The sequence below is a fragment of the Oryx dammah genome, unplaced genomic scaffold, assembly GCF_014754425.2.
Source record: "Oryx dammah isolate SB20612 unplaced genomic scaffold, SCBI_Odam_1.1 HiC_scaffold_2, whole genome shotgun sequence".
In the NCBI taxonomy this organism is placed as follows: Eukaryota; Metazoa; Chordata; class Mammalia; order Artiodactyla; family Bovidae; genus Oryx; species Oryx dammah.
In genome coordinates, this window is record NW_024070186.1 from 50,148,123 (window position 1) to 50,167,014 (window position 18,892).

The window sequence follows — 18,892 nt, forward strand, 5'->3', positions numbered from 1 at the left end:
AATGTATAACATGTTTTTCTCATATTCTTTTCATAGGAAGAATTATATTTACAACGGGTGGCAGAATTGGACAAAATTACTAATGAAAGAGATAATTTTAGACAGGCATATGAAGATCTTCGAAGACAAAGACTTAATGAATTCATGGCAGGTTTTTATATAATAACAAATAAATTAAAGGAAAATTACCAAATGCTTACTTTGGGAGGTGATGCTGAGCTGGACCTTGTAGACAGCATGGATCCTTTCTCTGAAGGAATCACATTCAGGTTTGTAATGATGCCATATACCAAGTTTTGGGTTTTTCTGTTAACATCTCTGTACATATTCTCCAAACTTAGTATTCTTTAGGGGTGGGATGTGACAGTTAAGTCTACAGTGTATTTTATTTGACAAATACTAGTTTGCCTATAGGCTTCCTGTGTAGCCTAGCTGGTAAAGAATCCACCTGCAATGCAGGAGAGCCTGGTTCAACTCTGGTCAGCAAGTTCCCCTGGACAAGGGATAGGCTACCCACGCCAGTATTCATGGGAAACAGGAAGAATAGCAAGAATTACTTACTGATCTACTGTTTAAACCTTAAATTTTTGTTAGGTGTTCTTATGTGTTCATCCTCCAATAATATTTTTATAAAATAACCCACCAAGAATTTATATTAATGAAAAAGCAAGTTAGGTATTTCCAAGGAAGGTGGTAGAAGCCAATTATAGGAAACAAATCATGGAGTCTCAATTTAGCTTTGCAAGTAACTTAGGTAATGAGATTTTCTTAATTATTTCAGTGTTCGACCACCTAAAAAAAGTTGGAAGAAGATCTTCAACCTTTCAGGAGGAGAGAAAACACTTAGTTCATTGGCTTTAGTGTTTGCTCTTCATCACTATAAACCCACTCCACTGTACTTCATGGATGAGATTGATGCAGCCCTTGACTTCAAAAATGTATCTATTGTTGCATTTTACATATATGTAAGTAATCATTTAGAGCTTTTCATTGTGAAAATATGTGTTCCCTAAACATTACACATGGAATTCTTTGGCCTCTTTCGAGCTTCTGCCATTCTCTATTCCCATGGTATTAACGGAGACCACTTTATTTGAGCAAAATAGTTCCATTTTGGAAAAGTTAAATATAAATGTAAATTAGTAGCAGAAACACAGGTAGAACTTTTTTCTTTTCCCATATCTTTTTTCTACTAGAAGACTTCTACTAGGCAACTATCCTTCCAAATACCCGAGTTCTTCTCTAACCCAGATACTGTCATGAATTATCCATGTTGTCATTCTTGTTCATATTAATTAGCAATGTCATGTTCAATTTATTGCCCAAGAAATATTTTAGGGAAGTAAAGTTAGATCTTTATTATTATTCATACATTTACATATCTATGTATAATTTTTCTAATTTATTGTTTTTTCTCTTTAGGAACAAACAAAAAATGCCCAGTTCATAATAATTTCTCTTCGAAATAATATGTTTGAGATTTCAGATAGACTTATTGGAATTTACAAGACATACAATATAACAAAAAGCGTTGCAGTAAACCCAAAAGAAATTGCATCTAAAGGACTTTGCTAAACTTGCTTAATCTGAAGATTTTTCAAATCTTACTGTAGACTCAACATGTTGTATTTACTTTGTTTGTAAAGGGTTATAAATTATATAAAATACCTATTCTTAAATTGTATCATATAGTTTCTATTTTATGCTGTTAATTAAGAAATGTTTCAAGTTTAATAAAATATTCTCTGTGCCTGTTCCTAGGAGATTGATTGTAAGAATCTGACAATTTCGTAAGTGGCAACTATGGAGAAAATAAGATGCCTGGACGATCAGATAATTTCCCCTTATGCAGAGTTAAAAGTGTATTACTTTGATGAACAGTACAGTCGTAAACTAAATCATGTTAAACCAGTAATTCTGAATTGCAAGAATGAGAATTTGAATATTATACATTCTTAAACTCGATGTGCTTGACTGTTTAAAACACTTGTGAAAGGGCCAGCAAATGTCTGAATAACTTGAATGGGTATATATACCCCCTATATATAGTTGCTTCAGAAAAAGAATGATTTAAGTGTATAGGGGTTAATTTCTTTAGTATAAATGGAAATTAGCATGCAGTACCGTTTGTCCATCAAGTTGTCAAAGGCTTTCTTGTTATTGTGTTACAGTGCATTAAATCAAAAATATACTACTGGAAATAAGCTGGCAATCACTTCATTTTCAGAAAAAATCCTGGTATTGAATCAGAAGTCTGGTCTAAGCTATTAAGTTTCTAGATAGAGAGCCTGAGGAATTAAAATTTAAAATTACCTTATTATTCATAGTGCATTGTTTAGGTACTAAAAGCCAACAAAGAGTCTGTATCATAATCAGTAAGATGTAAATACATTAGCATGGACTTAAATAAAATAAGATCCAAAATCTAAGTATGGTCATTTGTTTATAAAGTCAAGATTATACAAGGGAAAGGTAACTAGAAAAAAGTATCAGTATAATCAAGGTCTTTTCATTGGTGAGAACAGAGATGAATTTAATATTTTTATATTTTCATAACCAATAGATACAGTAAAGTGTAGTGCTTTTAAAAAGTTAAAATAGATAATGCTCATAGTCCATATGAAAATTCCAAAGCAACCACTCCTGAGTTTCAGCACCTTATTAAACCACTCAATGCAAAGATCCAAATGAGTTTATTACAATGTAAACCTTTGTTATACGTAAAAACTTAGAAATGAAGATTCAAGATTATATACTTCAAATTTTACAATCTCATCCTCAAAAATACAAAAGGGAAGAGCATGTATGAGTTATTTGTATATTCGATTATTCATGCAGACTACATAAAATTTTAAAGTATTTTTTACTAAAAACTGGCAAGTTATTAAAAAAATGTCAAACCTAAAATGTTTCCATTTTTAGCTGATTCATAGACATGTTAGAAACCCTAGTAAAAACCTTGGTTTAAATTCTTTAAAAGGTAACACAACAGGTGAACTCTTAAAATATATATATGGGTCTCTCATACTAAACATATGGCTTTGGCAATTTTGTGTCTGTTTGCTAACGTACAAAAAAGCAAGGATTAATACTTATTTCAGTAATGTGAGACTAATTATATGCACTCCAAAACGTATGTGGCATTTTTGTTGTAACTTTATAATCAAGTCAGTGCAACTCCAGGCTTAAGTTGGTATGTAGCTGTATACACATTTTCTACCTCCAAAAGTTCTTTGCCCACACATTTAGTTTTTCTATTCTGATACTCTGATCATGAACTGAGTACAGCCAGCCATCTTTAGACTTTTTCTCAGCGATAAGGTCTTAGTATTCTGGAACTGGTGCCCTGATTACAGCCACCTCTAGGACCATGAGCGTTCAGCTCCTAAACATGCTATCTACTTGGAATTTTGGGAAGTGAGCTTGTACTTAGGGTTGCATGGACGAAAGTGTCAATAAGTCCTACCAGGACCACAATTCAGTCTTTGCTAACAAAAAGGAAACTACATCAAAGGGATTTGACTTAGGTAGCTAGGCGGACTCCCCTTACAATTCAAGAAAATAACATCAAATTATTGGTGCTTTGGCATTAGCGTCATGTATGGATGTGAGAGTTGGACTGTAAAGAAAGCTGAGTGCCGAAGAATTGATGTTTTTCAACTGTGGTGTTGGAGAAGACTCTTGAGAGTCCCTTGGACTGCAAGGAAATCCAACCAGTCCATTCTGAAGATCAGCCCTGGGATTTCTTTAGAGGGAATGATGCTAAAGCTGAAACTCCAGTACTTTGGCCACCTCATGCGAAGAGCTGACTCACTGGAAAAGACTCTGATGCTGGGAGGGATTGGGGGCAGGAGGAGAAGGGGACGACAGAGGATGAGATGGCTAGATGCATCACCAACTCAATGGACATGGGTTTGGGTGGACTCCGGGAGTTGGTGATGGACAGGGAGGCCTGGTGTGCTGCAGTTCACAGGGTCGCAGAGTCGGACACAACTGAGCAACTGAACTGAACTGGCATTAGCATAAAAGACTTGGAAATTTTAAGACAATTTTAAAGACATGCAGTTAACATGATGCCATCCAAACATACTGAGGGTGGGACATATCAATATTTCCCAAGAACTGATTTGACTAACAAGACAAAGACTACACAAAAGTCAAATATCAATACAATCCTAAAATAAATTTACATGAATTATAGGACAGTAAGTGCTAGGAAATGTTATTGTTTTGTCCCTAACAACACTTAAGCAACAGTTTTATTAGGAACGAATGTTATAGAAACTGTAGGCTGTTAATCTAAAACACTACTGTGTGGCTCAGGTACATTTGATCAAACGTATCTTTAACATCAGCAATCCCCTATCACTTTGACTTAGCTACTTGAATATAAAACCTCTTCTCATCATCTTTATTTATTTGCCCATTCAAAAGTTTATATCTTTCAGGATTTTGACATTTTTAATTAAAAACTGTATACACAGAACTGCAAAGCCAACCACTGCAGTATATAATGCTAAAACACTACCGGTATAATAATGTTAAAATAGTCAATGTTACAAACCAATAAAAATGGGATAATGTATTAATATTTAAATCAAGTTCTCACTAGAGTTTGTTCTAGTTTTCAGAAAACCAGACATTGTCTCATTTCTAACTTCTGATGACACATTTTGTATTCAACAAAAGCATAAGAGGGATTATTCTGTTGCAATTCTAACAAACTTCAGCCTATTTTATTTATCCAAGTTACCCCTATATTCCTCTACTTAGCGATGGTCATTAGCCTCTGCTGTACAGAATAAGCCTTAAATAATCCAGATTAGAATGTTCAATGAGAAACCATTTTCCACATGAATTCCTTCAGTAAATACACAGTGTGACATAGTATATTCTTTAAATTGTGCACATTCTTAGATAAACTTTGGTAAACAGAGAGAGAGACTTCAGAAAAACATATTGAAGTGATTTCATTTAAAAAGGTTATTATGTGTTGGTTAAAAAAGAGGATCAGCATCAGGATCACTGAAATTAGTGTAACTATAACAGTGTTTAGAATCTTAAAAAATTCAACTTTTTCCTCTTCATCAGGCCAGGCACAAGGAATCCTTTTTGAAGAGATCTTCATTTCAGGAATGAGAAGTTTCTTAATTTGTCCAATTTCTGTTCTGCTCCAATCTTCTTTCAATACTTGGCTTACTCGAGGATAAATTTCAACAGGTTGGACCTTAGGAAGCGGTCTTTGTTTCAAGATCTGCACACGTTGGCGGACATCATCAACTTTTTCAAGAAATTTAAGTGGAGCCTCTTCTTGTAAAGATGTTGTCAGTGTCACTAATTCAAGCTGCTGCTCTCTTATTTCTTTCATTCTTTCAATCTGTGGAGTATATTCTTGATTAATCAGATTGCCAACATCACAAAGAGCTGTTAGGAAAATTTTTTTTTTCTGTTCTAATGTATCACTAAGCTCCTTAAAATACTGGAGAACAACTTCCTTATCACCTTGGACCATTTTCTCTGAATGAGATTTTTGTTCTTCTAGCTTCTCAATAAGACAAGTAAGATCTGTCCAGTGTGTGTCAGTTAACTGTTCAAGCAGTTTTTGAGGTGTGTCCTTTTCTTTCATATAGGCACTCTGAAGGTCGTCTATAGGATGACCGTGATGCTGACCTATGGTAAGGCAATGACCACAAACCAATTTTTTATCCAGGAGACAATAAACATTTAAGGGCTGCCTGTAATGCTCAGGGCAGGTGATGATATCCGGATGGTCTTCTTGCTGGTACTTTTCAATAATAGCCCTTAATGCAAAATTAACAGGTAAAGATTCAATACCACTTGGAGCAATTTCAATAATACTTCTGCAGTTAGGGCACTTGAGTGGAATGCGTAAAGGTCTCCATATATAAAAGTTACCAGTTGCCTGTAGCACATTTTCCAAACAATTTCTACAAAATGTATGAGAGCATGGTAGTACACGAGGATCTTCAAAAATACTGTAACAAATGGGACATGTTAACTCATCCTCAAAATTGTGCATTTCCTGTCAAGAGAAAAAAGTATTTTAATTCTACATATAACAAAGACATATTTGCATACATTATATAAAGTTTTAAGTGTTAACCTACAAACTTAATATATTGTACTTGTCATTTACAAGAGGATATTTACCAAGATTTCAAAAATGATTATATAATTTAATTCCTAATACTGATTATTGATAACCTTTAAGAGGTCACTTTGGGGTGTTCTGTTGGAAGTCTACCTAATGATTATCAATAGCCTGAGCAACTTTTTACATTCTAAGATGCTAAAATCAAAACTATACACAAGTAATGAATAGATAGAACTAAATATTAAATAACAAGTTGATTCTTAGCAAAATTATGTTCTTCAATTCATATTCCCAGTTGACTCAACCACAGTTTCTAAAGTTACTAAATTTCTAACTGTTCTATAAATTTCTCAGGTTCTTGAATTTGAATTGTAGTATATGTGCTTAAAGCCCTGAATCAGCACAGTGTAATATTCTAGAGTAATGTTAATTTGAAGATTTGGAAAGGGAAAACATTTCTAAATTAGTCCTGGCAATGAAGTTTGAAAGATGAAGTGTTGATAGTGGTAATTATGAATTACTGACCACTAGATTCGGACATGACTGAGCAACTTCACTTTCACTTTTCACTTTCATGCATTGGAGAAGGAAATGGCAACCCACTCCAGTGTTTTTGCCTGGAGAATCCCAGGGACGGCGGAGCCTGGTGAGCTGCCGTCTATGGGGTCACATAGAGTCGGACACGACTGAAGCGACTTAGCAGCAGCAGAGCATTAGTGCTGAAGAATGCCATTAGTCATCTTTCCTTTAGGAAAGAAATCCAGCAACAGTTCAGAGATCTTCTCTGACACAAGTAACTTCACTTCTTGGCAAGCTACTACTGGTTATTTCCAACAAGCCTTCCAAGTGCCATTCTTGTAAAATCTAAAGCTTATCAAATCATCCTCTATAAAAACTGTTAGGAGTTTCAATAAACAACATCTACAAATAACTAATTGTACTTTTAATAAACATAAAAAATCCTCTTCAGTCTTTATAGCTCTATGTGCCCCCTCTTCACCATGTGCAAAACCAAACTCCTTCAAGCCTGAACTTGAGCCCCACCTCCTTCCCCAGATTTGGTCCCCTGTTAATCTCACTGAACACTGCACTTCTACTTTCTAGCTCTTAGATGGACTTTATCTAAAAGACTTGTGGGGATATTCCCTGGTGGTCCAGTGGTTAGGACTTGGTGCTTTCACTGCCAAGGCCCATGTTTGACACCTGGTTGGGGAACTAAGATCATGCAAGCTGTGTGGCATAGCCAAAAACAGAAAAACAATAATAAAGGATTTTGTAACATTTTTCTAAACATTAGAATATAAGCCTGCAGTAAGTGCAGACATTGTGTCTAAGTGCAAGACCTGACACAACAGGCCTTCACTCAATACTGGCTGAATAAACAGTGCCCCTTAAGAGACCAATGCTAATAAAATGGCAGACCTTAGTTTTAGGGTTCTTTTATTTTAAAACAGCAACATTTCTGCTTAGGAAAAGTTCTATCAAGAAGACATCTGAAAACAGAAAATATGCCATTCAGACTAACAGCATTAAGAACTACAATGAGCCAAGATATGTGAGACTAATAAGCCTGAACTGTGAAGCATTCCAGGAAACAAAAGTAATTGGGCAACAGAACAGAAGATGACATTCACTGCAGATAAATTCATGTACCTACATGTTGGGAAGCCTTTATGATTATCTTGAACCTAACAGAGAGCTCTGAAATCGAAAAACCACCCAAGAAAAACAAAACGTTTTTTCAGTTTAAGTGATGTCAGAATTCATAATGAAGAAATAAACAGAATAATATTTTGCAAAGGAATAAAATTTGAACAATGGACATATATTCTATTTAGATTTAATATTGGAGTTATTTAATGCAAGTATCAAAAAGTAACCCTAAAACTGAACACCATCTTTCCCTCCAAAGCTTCCCTCCAAAATCCTATACTTGTTAAAAAGTGAGAAAACATTTTCCCTGGGAACCCATTTAAAGATCCCAAAAGTTCAACTTTTTTTAGAAGGAAGATATTCAAAATAACCATATTGTAAAGAAAATATCATCTCTTGAACTTACATAAAATGGAAGCATTAGATATCCTGGTCTCAAAAGTTACTTCTATAGCAAATATAGAACATCTACAACACTTTCTAGAACTAACACCAAAAAAAGATGTCCTTTTCATGATAGGGCCTGGAATGTAAAAAGAGAAAGTCAAGAGATATCTGGAGTAACAGGCAAGTTTGGTCTTGGAGTACAAAATGAAGCAGGGCAAAGGCTAACAGTTTTGTCAAGAGACCATGTTGGTCATAGCAAACACCCTCTTCCAACAACCCAAGAGACAGCTCTACACATGGACATCACTAAATGGGAAAAGCTCTACACAGTCAGCAAAAACAAGACCTGGAGCTCACTGGCTCAGATCATCGGCTGCTTTTTGTAAAAGTCAGGCTTAAGTTGAAGAATGTAAGGAAAACCACTAGCCACTGAAGTATGACCTAAATTAAACCCCTTATGATTACACAGGGCTTCCCCGGTGGCTCAGATTCTACAGTGGAGGTGACGAATGTGTGTTAGTCACTCAGTCATGTCCAACTCGTGACCCCACAGACTGTAGCCCGCCAGGCTTCTCTGTCGATGGAATTCTCCAGGCAAGAATACTGGAGTGGATTGCAATTCCCTTCTCCAGAGGAACTTCCCAACCCAGGGATTGAACCCTGGTCTCCTGACTCACAGGCCGATTCTTTACCAGTTGAGATACAGGGTAGTCCATGGAGGTGACAAATAGATCTGGTAGACAGAGTGCCTAAAGAACTATGGATGGAGGTTCATGACACTGTACAGGAGGCAGTGACCAAAGTCACTGAAAAAGATATGCAAAAATGCAAAGTGGCTACCTAAGGAGACTACAAATAGCTGAGGAAAGAAGAAAAGTGAAAGCCAAAGGAGAAAGGGAACGATATACCCAACTGAATGCAGAGTGACAGAGAAGAGCGAGAAGAGAGAAGGCAGCCTTTAAGAGAACAATGCAAAGAAACAGAGGAAAACAATAGGAGGAAAAAGACTGGAGATCTCTTCAAGAAAATGAGAGATATCAAGAGAACATTTCATGTAAGGATAGACACAATAAAGGACAGAAATAGTATGGACCAAACAGACGCAGAAAGATTAAGAAGAGATGGCAAGTATACACAGAAAAACTATATAAAAAAACCCTTAATGACCCAGGTAACCACAATGGTGTGGTCACTCACCTAGAGCCAGACATCTTTTGAGTGTGAAGTCAAGCAGCCTTAGAAAGCATCACTATAAAGAAAGCTAAAGGAGGTGTTGGAACCCCAGCTGAGCTACTTAAAATTCTAAAAAATGATGCTGTTAAAGTGCCACACTCAAAATGTCAGCAAATTTAGAAAACCCAGCAGTGGCCACAGGACTGGAAAAGGTCAGTTTTCATTCCAATCCCAAAGAAGGGCAATGCCAAAGAATGTTCGAACTACCATATGATTGCGTTGATCTCACATGCTAGCACAGTAATGCCCAAAAATCCTTCAAGCCAGGCTTCAACAGTACGTGAACTGAGAAATTCCAGATGTACAGGCTGGGTTTAGAAAAGGCAGAGGAACCAGAGATCATTGCCAACATCCACTGGATAACAGAAAAAGCAAGAGAATTCCAGAAAAACATCTAATTCTGTTTCACTGACTATGCTAAAGCACTTTGTAGATCACAACAAACTGGAAAATTCTTAAAGAGATGGGAATACCAGACCACCTTACCTGTCTCCCGAGAAACCTGTATGCAGGTCAAGAAGCATCAGTTAGAACCAGATATGGAACTGACTGGCTCCAAATTGGGAAGGGAGTACGACAAGGTATTGTCACCCTGCTTATTTAATTTATATGCAGAGTAAATTATGCAAAATGCCAGAATGGATGAAGCACAAGCTGGAATCAAGACTGCCAGGAGAAATATCAACAACTTCAGATATGCAGATGATACCATGCTAATGGCAAAAAGTGAAGAGATACTATAAAGCCTCTTGATGAAGGTGAAAAAGGAGCATGGAAAAGCTGGCTTGGAACTCACCATTAACAAAACCAAGATCATAGCATCTGGTCAAACAGGAGGGGAAAACATGGAAGGAGTGACATATTTTATTTTCTTGGGCTCCAAAATCACTGTGGATGGGGACTACAGCCATGAAATTGAAAGACACTTGTTCCTTGGAAGGAAAGTTATGACAAACCTACCGCAAGCATGCGTACTCAGTCACGTCTGATTCTTTACGACCCCATGGACTGTAGCCCTTAGCCCTCCTCTGTCCATGGGATTATCCAGGCAAGAATACTGGAGTAGGTTGCCATGCTCTCCTCCAGGGGACCTTCCCAACCCAGGGATCAAATCCAAGTCTTCTGCACTGGCAGGTAGATTCTTTACCACTGAGCCACCTGGGAAGCTCAAGACAAACCTAGTCCGCATATTATAAAGCAGAGACATCACTTTACCAACAAAGGTCTATACAGTCAAAGCTAAGGTTTTTTCAGTAGTCATGTATGGATATGAGAATTGGACCACAAAGAAGGCTGAGTGCTGAAGAATGGATGCTTTCAAATCATGGTGCTGGAGAAGATTCTTGAGAGTCCCTTGGATTACAAGGAGATCACACCCATCAATCCTAAAGGATATCAACCCTGAATATTCATTGGAAGGATTGATTCTGAAACTGAAACTCTAAAACACTTTGGCCACGTGAAGCGAAGAGCCAACTCACTGGAAAAGACCCTGATGCTGGGAAAGACTGAAGGCAAAAGAAAAAGGGGGTGAAAGAGGATGAGATGGTTAGATAACAACATCAACTCAAAAGACATGAATTTGAGCAAACTCCAAGAGATAGTGGAAGGCAGAGGAGGAGCCTGGCATGCTGCAGTCCATGGGGTCGCAAAGAGTCAGACGTGACTTAGTGACTGCACAACAAAGAGCATGTATTTTTAATAAAATTTAATCAGAAACGTGTAGATAACTTGAAGATACAGAAATCAAATCTACTCTCAGATTACCCTCTTCAGGCTGTTATGAAAAACTGATTTTAGCCAACACATTCATGAGAAGTGAAGACTGGCTAACAAAAGTAAGCCTGATTGAAAATAACTATTAATATGTAAGGTCAGGAACTTCCTAACTCTGGGTGCTGCCTGAGAAACAGAAGATAAAAGTGGCTAGCATGCTTAGGGGCTAGTTCTTCAGAAACTAATATGAAATTTTATGTACCAGAAATTTTCCATAACCAGCCTAGACTCTTGACGGGGGGGAAAGGAACAAAAAACTTTTCCAATGAGTATTTTCTGGGATGAGTATCTTGGATTTAGCTATGCTGTGTGTAACAACGACACTGGAAACTAGAAGACAATGAAGCAATTCTTTAATAGGAAAACATGGCTTCTAACCTAAAATTCTACAACTAGAAAAAGTAAATTTTGAAAGTAGTCTAAAGATCGTTTGACACAAGAGGTCTCAAAACCCACTACCTGGGTTTTGAAACACCCACTACTTGTCATTTCTTAAAAAAAAAAAAAAAAAACTACTGCAGAAAGACAAGAAAACAAGAATTCTCACCAGGGCAACTGTGAAATGGAATCCTGGACAACTGTGTACCAAGCCTAGAGAAAAAGTCTAGAGGAAGAAGACAGAAATCCAGAAGAAATGTCTTTAAGTAAATAAATGGAACAGACAATATTTCATGTGTCTGAACATACTGAGAGGTAATGAGAAAACTAAATGTAGGAGAAAATGATGGAATCATGAAAAGAGGAAATATTACAGCATATTATATAACTCAGTTGTCCTATTAATCATAACATTATAAATATTAATACTGATTTTACCAAAAAGCATGACTGTTATGGATTGAATGTGTCTCCTGAAAATTCATATGTTCAAATCCTAACACTTAATGTGATAGTGTAAATGAGGCAGAGGTAATTAGGTCTTGAGAGCTGAGCCCTCATGAATGAGATGAGCCCCTTAAAGGAAGAGATACATAGCTTGCTCCCTCTCTTTCTCTGCTCTCTGCCATGTGAAGGCACAGCAGGAAGATGGCCATCTGCAAAGCAGGAAGAGAGCTTTGGCCAGAACCCAACTGTGCCAGCATCCTGATCCTGGACTTCCTAGCCTACAAAACTACAAGAAATCAACGATTGTTGTTTAAGAAATCAATGATTGTTGTTTAAGGTAGGTTTGTTGTAATAGCTCAAATTAAGAAAATGAAAAAGTTATATTGGGAGGAGGGAATAGGGAAGGAAACACTGTTTAAGAACTTATCTTAATCTTCCCTTATAAGAAGTCGTCAATACATACCTAAAAATGAAAAATCAAGAAATCACATCAAAAGCCAATTATTTAGAAATATAGAAGCAATAACAAAAGAAATATTTAAATGGAATGAAATGATAGCTTCTGGAGAGCAGGAATCAAGACTCAGGAACATGAGGGCAGGAGGCTGCTGCTTTCCATTATAAACCTAAATTCTTTTTTACTTTCAACAAATTAACAGGTAATTTAAAATATTAAAATTTTAAATAAAGAAATAAAGACAATCCCACATGCATCTAGTCAGGAAAGACACTTAAAAAAAAAAGAAAATAAAAACATAATGATCTCAAAATTCTCTGGGAGACTGTAATTTCTAAAGATGGCCACAAAAGTTATTTCTCAGATACGTTATTCTGAGATGTGACTTTGCTGGTATTCTCTCAAGAGATGAAATCTATTCTTCCCTCAAAAAGATCTGGGCAAGACGTGTGACTGCTCTGACCAACAGGATACAGTACTAGTGACATGATGACAGTTCTGGATATAACCCTTAGGGAGCCTAGCAGATTGCTGCCTCTTTGCTATGTAAAAATTCTATCCTGCTCTGCTGATGAGGCCAAGTGGAGGAGCAACGAGGTGCCAGACATGTGAGTGAAAAAGTCATCTTGGACATTAGGCATCTAAACCTTCTATTTGTTACACAGCAGTAGATAAACACAACACCTCCAAAGCAACTAGAAATGATAAAAGACAATGTAGCAGTCAATACCCACAGGGGTCAGGAAGAAAAAGGATATGACCTAAGAATTCTCTACCCAGCCAAGATATAATTTATTCATTCATTAATAAACTAAAGAAGTAATATAAAAAGGATTCATCTTTTTTTAAAAGTTGGGGAAAAAAATAAAATGAACCTAGGAAAAGCAAAAGAAAAGAACAATTCTAACTCATGAAGAAAACTGTGAATTAGAAAACAGAAAACTCTAAGAATTGATAAACCCAAGGCCTGGCTCTTTAAATAAACAAACCTTTAGCTATCTATGACAGGAAGCCTCCAAGATGGACCTTTACCTCCCAGTTGTCACATCCTTTTGTAATTCCCTTCTCTTGAGTGTGGGCTGGACTTAGTGACTCCCTTTTAACAAACAATACAGCAGATGTAACTTTAAGATTTTGTAAGACCAAGCTTCAGTCTGGAATGCTCTGGCTCTCTCCAGCTCTCTCAAATCACTCTCACTAAGGGAAGAAAGATGCCATGTTGCAAGCAGACCAGGTCCACCGCTGTGGCAAGAAACTAAGACCCTTAGTCTAACAGCCCCCAAGAACACGAAGACTCAAGCAACTACAGAATGAGCAGATACTTCCGGTCCATTAAAATCTGGCAATGACTGCAACATCATGAGAGACCATGGGCCAGAAGTGGACAGCTCCGAGATTCCTGACCCAAAGGAACTGTTTTAATTTTTGTTTTAAGCTGCTAAAATGTGGGATTGGTTATGCAGCAATAAGGGGCTTCCCTGGTGGCTCAGATGGTAAAGAATCTGCCTGCAATGTAGAACACCAGGGTTCGATCCCTGGGTAGGTAAGATGCCCTGGAGTAGGAAATGGCAACCCATTCTAGTATTCTTGCCTGGAGAATCTCAAGGACAGATGAGCGTGGCAGGCTACTGTCCATTGAGTCGCAAAACAGTTGGACATGACTGAGCGACTAAGCGTGCAATGCAATGCAAACAAGAGGGTTAAGAAAAAAAAAAAAAAATGTACTAAGTTTAGCATTAAAAAAAGGAAATAAGCCAAATATGGGAAAAGCCAAAATTATAGAGAATATCTATTTGAAAGTCTACAAGAAATTAACTATTCTCTACCGTCAGTTCCAATACCAAAATTTACCAGAAAAGATAAAGCAAACCATGAGAGAAATTCACAAGCTGGAAAAGTGCTACTCTGGGGGAAAAAAAAGGCTCTGGAAAAAAAAAAGGGGGGGAAAGGGAGAAAGCTTCTCTGGTGGGTTCATCCAAGTGGTTAAGAAACAATTACTTATACTACTGCTGGAGAATACAAGATGGCAAGTTTGCAAACTGTTTTAAGGATAGTATATAACACAATTGCAAAACCTAACAAAGACAACTCAAAACTAAAAATAGAACAATTACAAAAATGGATGCTGATGTAAAATCCTGAACACAATATCAGCAAAAACAAATCCTGATTACATTAAAATAATACAGTACAGAAGCAAATACAGCTCTTTCCAGAAATGTAAAGTTAACTCAGCAACAGAAAATTACTCAGGTCAGTGGAGAAAAAAATGTATGATCACATTAGATGTGAAAAATGCACATAATATAAAAGCCAATAAGCACAGTCTACAAAGACAAAGTAAAATGGTGGTTGCCAGGGGCTAGAGGGAGGAGAGTTGGAGAGTTACTGTTTAATGAATGCAGCTTCACTTTGGGAAGATGAAAATGTTCTGGAGATAGATGGTGATGGCTGCACAACAATGTGAAATGTACTTAATGCCACTGACTATACACTTAAAAATGGTTAAAATGGTAAATTATATGTAAGTTTTAAAAAAATAAAAAAAACTTTAAAAATGTTTAAGTGTCTTGCCTATCATCCAGCCAGGCTCACCCCTGCCATATTAATTTTGAAATCAATTTCTATTATTCTATAATTTTAAAAAGCAAAAAAATTAAAATGACCCATGTAAAATGTTATTTTCCTCCAGGAGGGACTAAGAGACAAAGGACAAACTGATAACTTAGTTCAAGATTCCTTGCTTCCCTTTTAAAAGTCACCAAGAAACATGAATATAAAAAGAAATCTTTTTAGAAATAAACCTGAAGCTAAATCATCTACTTAAAAATTATTTCTCAGATTTCTTGTGCTTAAGTGTCAAAACAAACACATTATTGAAATTCTAAAGTTTCTATGCAGTCTTTCTCCAGAAAGTTGATTTTCTATGGAGTCTCCAGTGTCTAACCAGCTTATTATGTATGGTCAGCACTGACAGCAGATGATGGAGAACTGGGCATATCAAAAATATCATTCTCCTGTATAAACTATTTTTTAAAAGCCTTAATTCCCTAATGCATTATTGTCTTTCATCTCTAAACATGAATGGTTATAAAACATTCATTACAGTTTACCACCTCTGAAGAGAAATCTGCTACATTATAGAGTTATATGACTTGCTCTAGTACTTAAGACAGTGAGTCAGCTATAAGTCTGGGAAAATTCAAGAAGTGCCACCACCCAGTCTGGGTCTCACATCCTTGTGGCCCTGATTTAAAAAAAAAAAAAAAAACAAAGAATACATGTACAAAAATAATGAAGGCTCACCTAACTCAAAACAAAACAAAAAAATTCTATGGTCAGATCTGATTTTAACTCTGCCCATTTGTATGTTTTCCTGCATTTTGACATCAACCTGTTCCCTCAAACTAAAAAAAGACCAGGCTCCTCTGTCCACAGAATTCTCCAAGCAAGAATACTGGAATGGGTAGCCATTCCCTTCTTCAAGAGATCTTCCCGACCCAGGGATCAAACCCACGTCTTCTGCGTTACAGGCAGATTCTTCACCATTTGAGCCACCAGGGGAAGCCCATTAATGCAATTTAATAACCAACTGATATGAGGAGTTACGATTTTGTTTGCCTTTTTAAAAAATATTTTTCAAAGTGAAAATACATATTTGGTGGGAAAAAAGCAACATTAAAACTAATATCAACTAAGATCAAAATTTCATCTTGCCAGAGTAGCTAAACTATGGTCCCTTACTTTAAGGGATAGCTATTGTTATTGTTCAGTCACTAAATTGTGTCCAACTCTTTTACCACCCCATGGACTGTAGCCCTCCAGGCTTCTCTGTCCATGGGATTACCCAGACAAGAATACTGGAACAGGTGGCAACTTCCTTCTCCAGGGGATCTTCCTGACTCAAGGATTGAACAGTGTCTCCTACATTACAGGCGGATTTCGTTTTTTCTCCACCTCCCCCCACCCAACCCCCCACTGCTGAGCCACCAGGGAAGCCCCAAATGATAGCTACTTGGTGATTAAAAAGAAATGCAGTGGGGAATGAGAGGATGAAGAGGGAGTGTATATGTGTATTTACACACATATTTATGGCTCATTCATACTGTTGTATGGCAGAAACCAACACAACATTATAAAGCAATTATCCTCCAATTAAAAATGAAAAAAATAAAAAAGGAATGCAGGGCCTTCCCTGGTAGTCCAGAGATTAAGACTTTGCCTTCCAATACAAGGGATGCTGGTTTCGATCCTTGGTCCAGGAGCTAAAATCCCACATGCCCTGAAGCCAAAGCCCAAAACATAACACAAAAGCAATATTATAACAAATTCAATCAAGAGTTTATAAAAAAGGTCCACATTGAAAAAAACCTTAAAAAAAAAGGAATGCAGAAACAATATGTATGTAAATGCATGGTAAAAAGGTACCCCAATAACTTAATAAATTCAAATTGCAGATCTGTGTTAACCGTGTGTGTCTGTATTAAGATGCACACATTCTTGTAAAATTTCCAGCAGCAGGGTAAACAAGAGTTAACAGTGACTAACTTTAAGGTATAGGTCAGATAAGAGAGTTGTTTACTTTTCATTTCAAGATCCTTCTACATGGTTCGAATTTTACATACCACCAACATGCATTCTTTTTTTAAAAAAAAGATTCAAAAATTTAAATCACCTTACAGTTTAAAAATTTACTGAAAATCTCTTTGGTATTCACTTAATCTCCCAGAACTTACCACTTAGTTGACTTTCTGGTTTGGAGACTGAATATATATCTTCTTTAACTTTCTCGGATTCTTTTATCCTTATTCTGAAATAAAATTATTTTATCTTAATGTTCTAGATTCAAATTCTCAAAAGGAAATATCACTATCTTTAATACTTACCTTCCCTGAGCCTCACTGTGTGTGTGTGTTTTTTAAAGTAGTGACAAATATCAATAGCTGTGGAGTAGCAAGAGAGGTATCACTGTAACTTGAAAATCCCAACAAATCTGTGACCAAATAAACTGTCACAAAGGACCTCTTTTTATAGCGTCAAGTATCTCGAAAACATTAGCTAACAATAGTGATGACGGAGTAAACCTTCATGGTCATGTTGGACTGCTGAGAGTTAATTGGAAGGCAAGAAGCACTCATAGAAGTGAAAGGTTATGCCAGTTGAAAATCACAAATCTTGATTTCGGTTATTCCCATCAGTACGTCTGTTAATGTCTCAGTTCTGCCACGTAAATGTTGAGAATCCCTGGAGGTGTTTTACCTAGTGCCTCTCCCAACTGCCGTTTCACATCTGTAAGATGGGTGTAACTACACCTACCGTGGTGTAGAACGTTAATTCCGGTGAGAACGTCTGCCAGAAAGGGGGCTCAAACACCAGGGCCCTTCACCTTCCCTTTCCCGAAGGTTTCCGACAAATCCCTCCGGGCCTCTCTCCTAACGCGCCTCGGCGTCCTCCATCCACTCCGACCCCCGAGCGGTCACTCAGCTCGGCGGAGCCCGGCCCCTTTCCCCACCCCGCCACAGAGGGCCTTCTCTTTCACGGAAAGGCAGCTCCATCCTGGCGGGAGGGAAAACAAGGTCCCCCAGCTCTTCACCTGGGACAAGAGGTAAGAGACGCAGGACCCAAGCCAGCCCTCTGAATTACCAAGCCTCAAACATACACAGTACACCAGCCTGGGCTACAAGCAAAGAGGAGGGACCCACAGCCGCCTTTTCGGACCGAAGAAAAGCTCCTTAAACTCACCGTGAGGACGGGAAACAGGCAACTCCACAAGCAGCAACAGGGTTGCACGGCCTCCGGACGGTGCTGAGGGCTGCTTGGCGTCCCCGCCCTCCTCCGCCCTGAGGCCTTCAGGTGCTCAGAAGAGGCGGAGCTCGGGCGCCTTATGACGCAGGCGCAGTCTCCCGGCAACCTTCAACTGCGTCGCCTCAGCCAATGAGAAAGAGCGCGGGGCCGCGGTTCGAAAGTAAACTGCCCACAGTTAGGGCTGAAGTGGGGGCACGGTCGCTAGGGCTCGGCTCGAGGCGGGCGGCGAGCTTTCTGCGCCTGCGCACTAGGAGCGGGTGCAGCTCTGGAGCTGCCGAGGCGCGCCGCAGGGGTTGCTTCAGTTGGCGGGGGCGCTTCTGGCTGCCGTTGAGTCTGGCCTGGAGTCCCTCTTGGGGCCTCTGGATGGCGTCCCGGAAGAGGCGGGGCCTGGCGGAGGCCTATGATTTCTACAAAAGATTCTTAGAACTACTTCTATTTTTTATTTTAACGTGGAGCCAAGTCGGCATGTGCTAATTCTAGACTTTAAAGCGCAGCGTCTTCCGTTGTGACTTCATTGGTTCCCAGCACCCTGAGGCGTCCTGAGCGCACAAGCACCCCAGTGAGCGAGCGCCATCCTCCCCTGAGCCCGGCTTTGCTTTTGTTTACAGCATCTGGAGAGACAAACCCATCAGAATACTTGT

The 18,892-nt window shown here is 38.1% G+C and overlaps 2 protein-coding genes across 5 annotated transcripts in view; one reads left to right on the forward strand and one right to left on the reverse strand.

Annotated features, from left to right (window-relative positions):
• SMC4 (structural maintenance of chromosomes 4) overlaps positions 1-1,765 on the forward strand; it is a 31,901-nt gene extending 30,136 nt beyond the window's left edge. The window contains exons 22-24 of the mRNA XM_040247895.1: positions 37-269; positions 782-965; positions 1,423-1,765. Of these exons, the coding sequence (XP_040103829.1) occupies positions 37-269; positions 782-965; positions 1,423-1,575 (570 nt within the window). The 3' untranslated portion in view covers positions 1,576-1,765. The remainder of the gene's footprint in view (positions 1-36; positions 270-781; positions 966-1,422) is intronic.
• Positions 1,766-2,674: 909 nt separating this feature from the next.
• TRIM59 (tripartite motif containing 59) lies at positions 2,675-18,330 on the reverse strand. Of its 4 annotated transcripts, none has more exons than XM_040247907.1 (3): positions 18,189-18,330; positions 17,183-17,256; positions 2,675-6,043 (listed from the first exon to the last, which is right to left on the reverse strand). In XM_040247907.1, exon 3 carries the CDS (start codon positions 6,038-6,040, stop codon positions 4,832-4,834), a length of 1,209 nt encoding a protein of 402 aa, XP_040103841.1. In that variant the 5' UTR covers positions 6,041-6,043; positions 17,183-17,256; positions 18,189-18,330; the 3' UTR covers positions 2,675-4,831. The 4 variants fall into 4 exon arrangements, with proteins under 4 accessions (XP_040103841.1, XP_040103859.1, XP_040103864.1 ...); XM_040247925.1 differs by lacking the exon at positions 18,189-18,330 and adding an exon at positions 17,763-17,904; XM_040247930.1 differs by lacking the exon at positions 17,183-17,256 and having other exon boundaries at positions 18,189-18,322.
• Positions 18,331-18,892: the final 562 nt, after the last annotated feature.

What these genes read in the sequence shown, in the direction of transcription:
- TRIM59 (XM_040247907.1), bottom strand. Translation starts at nt 6,040, where the DNA reads ATGCACAATTTTGAGGATGAGTTAACATGTCCCATTTGTTACAGTATT.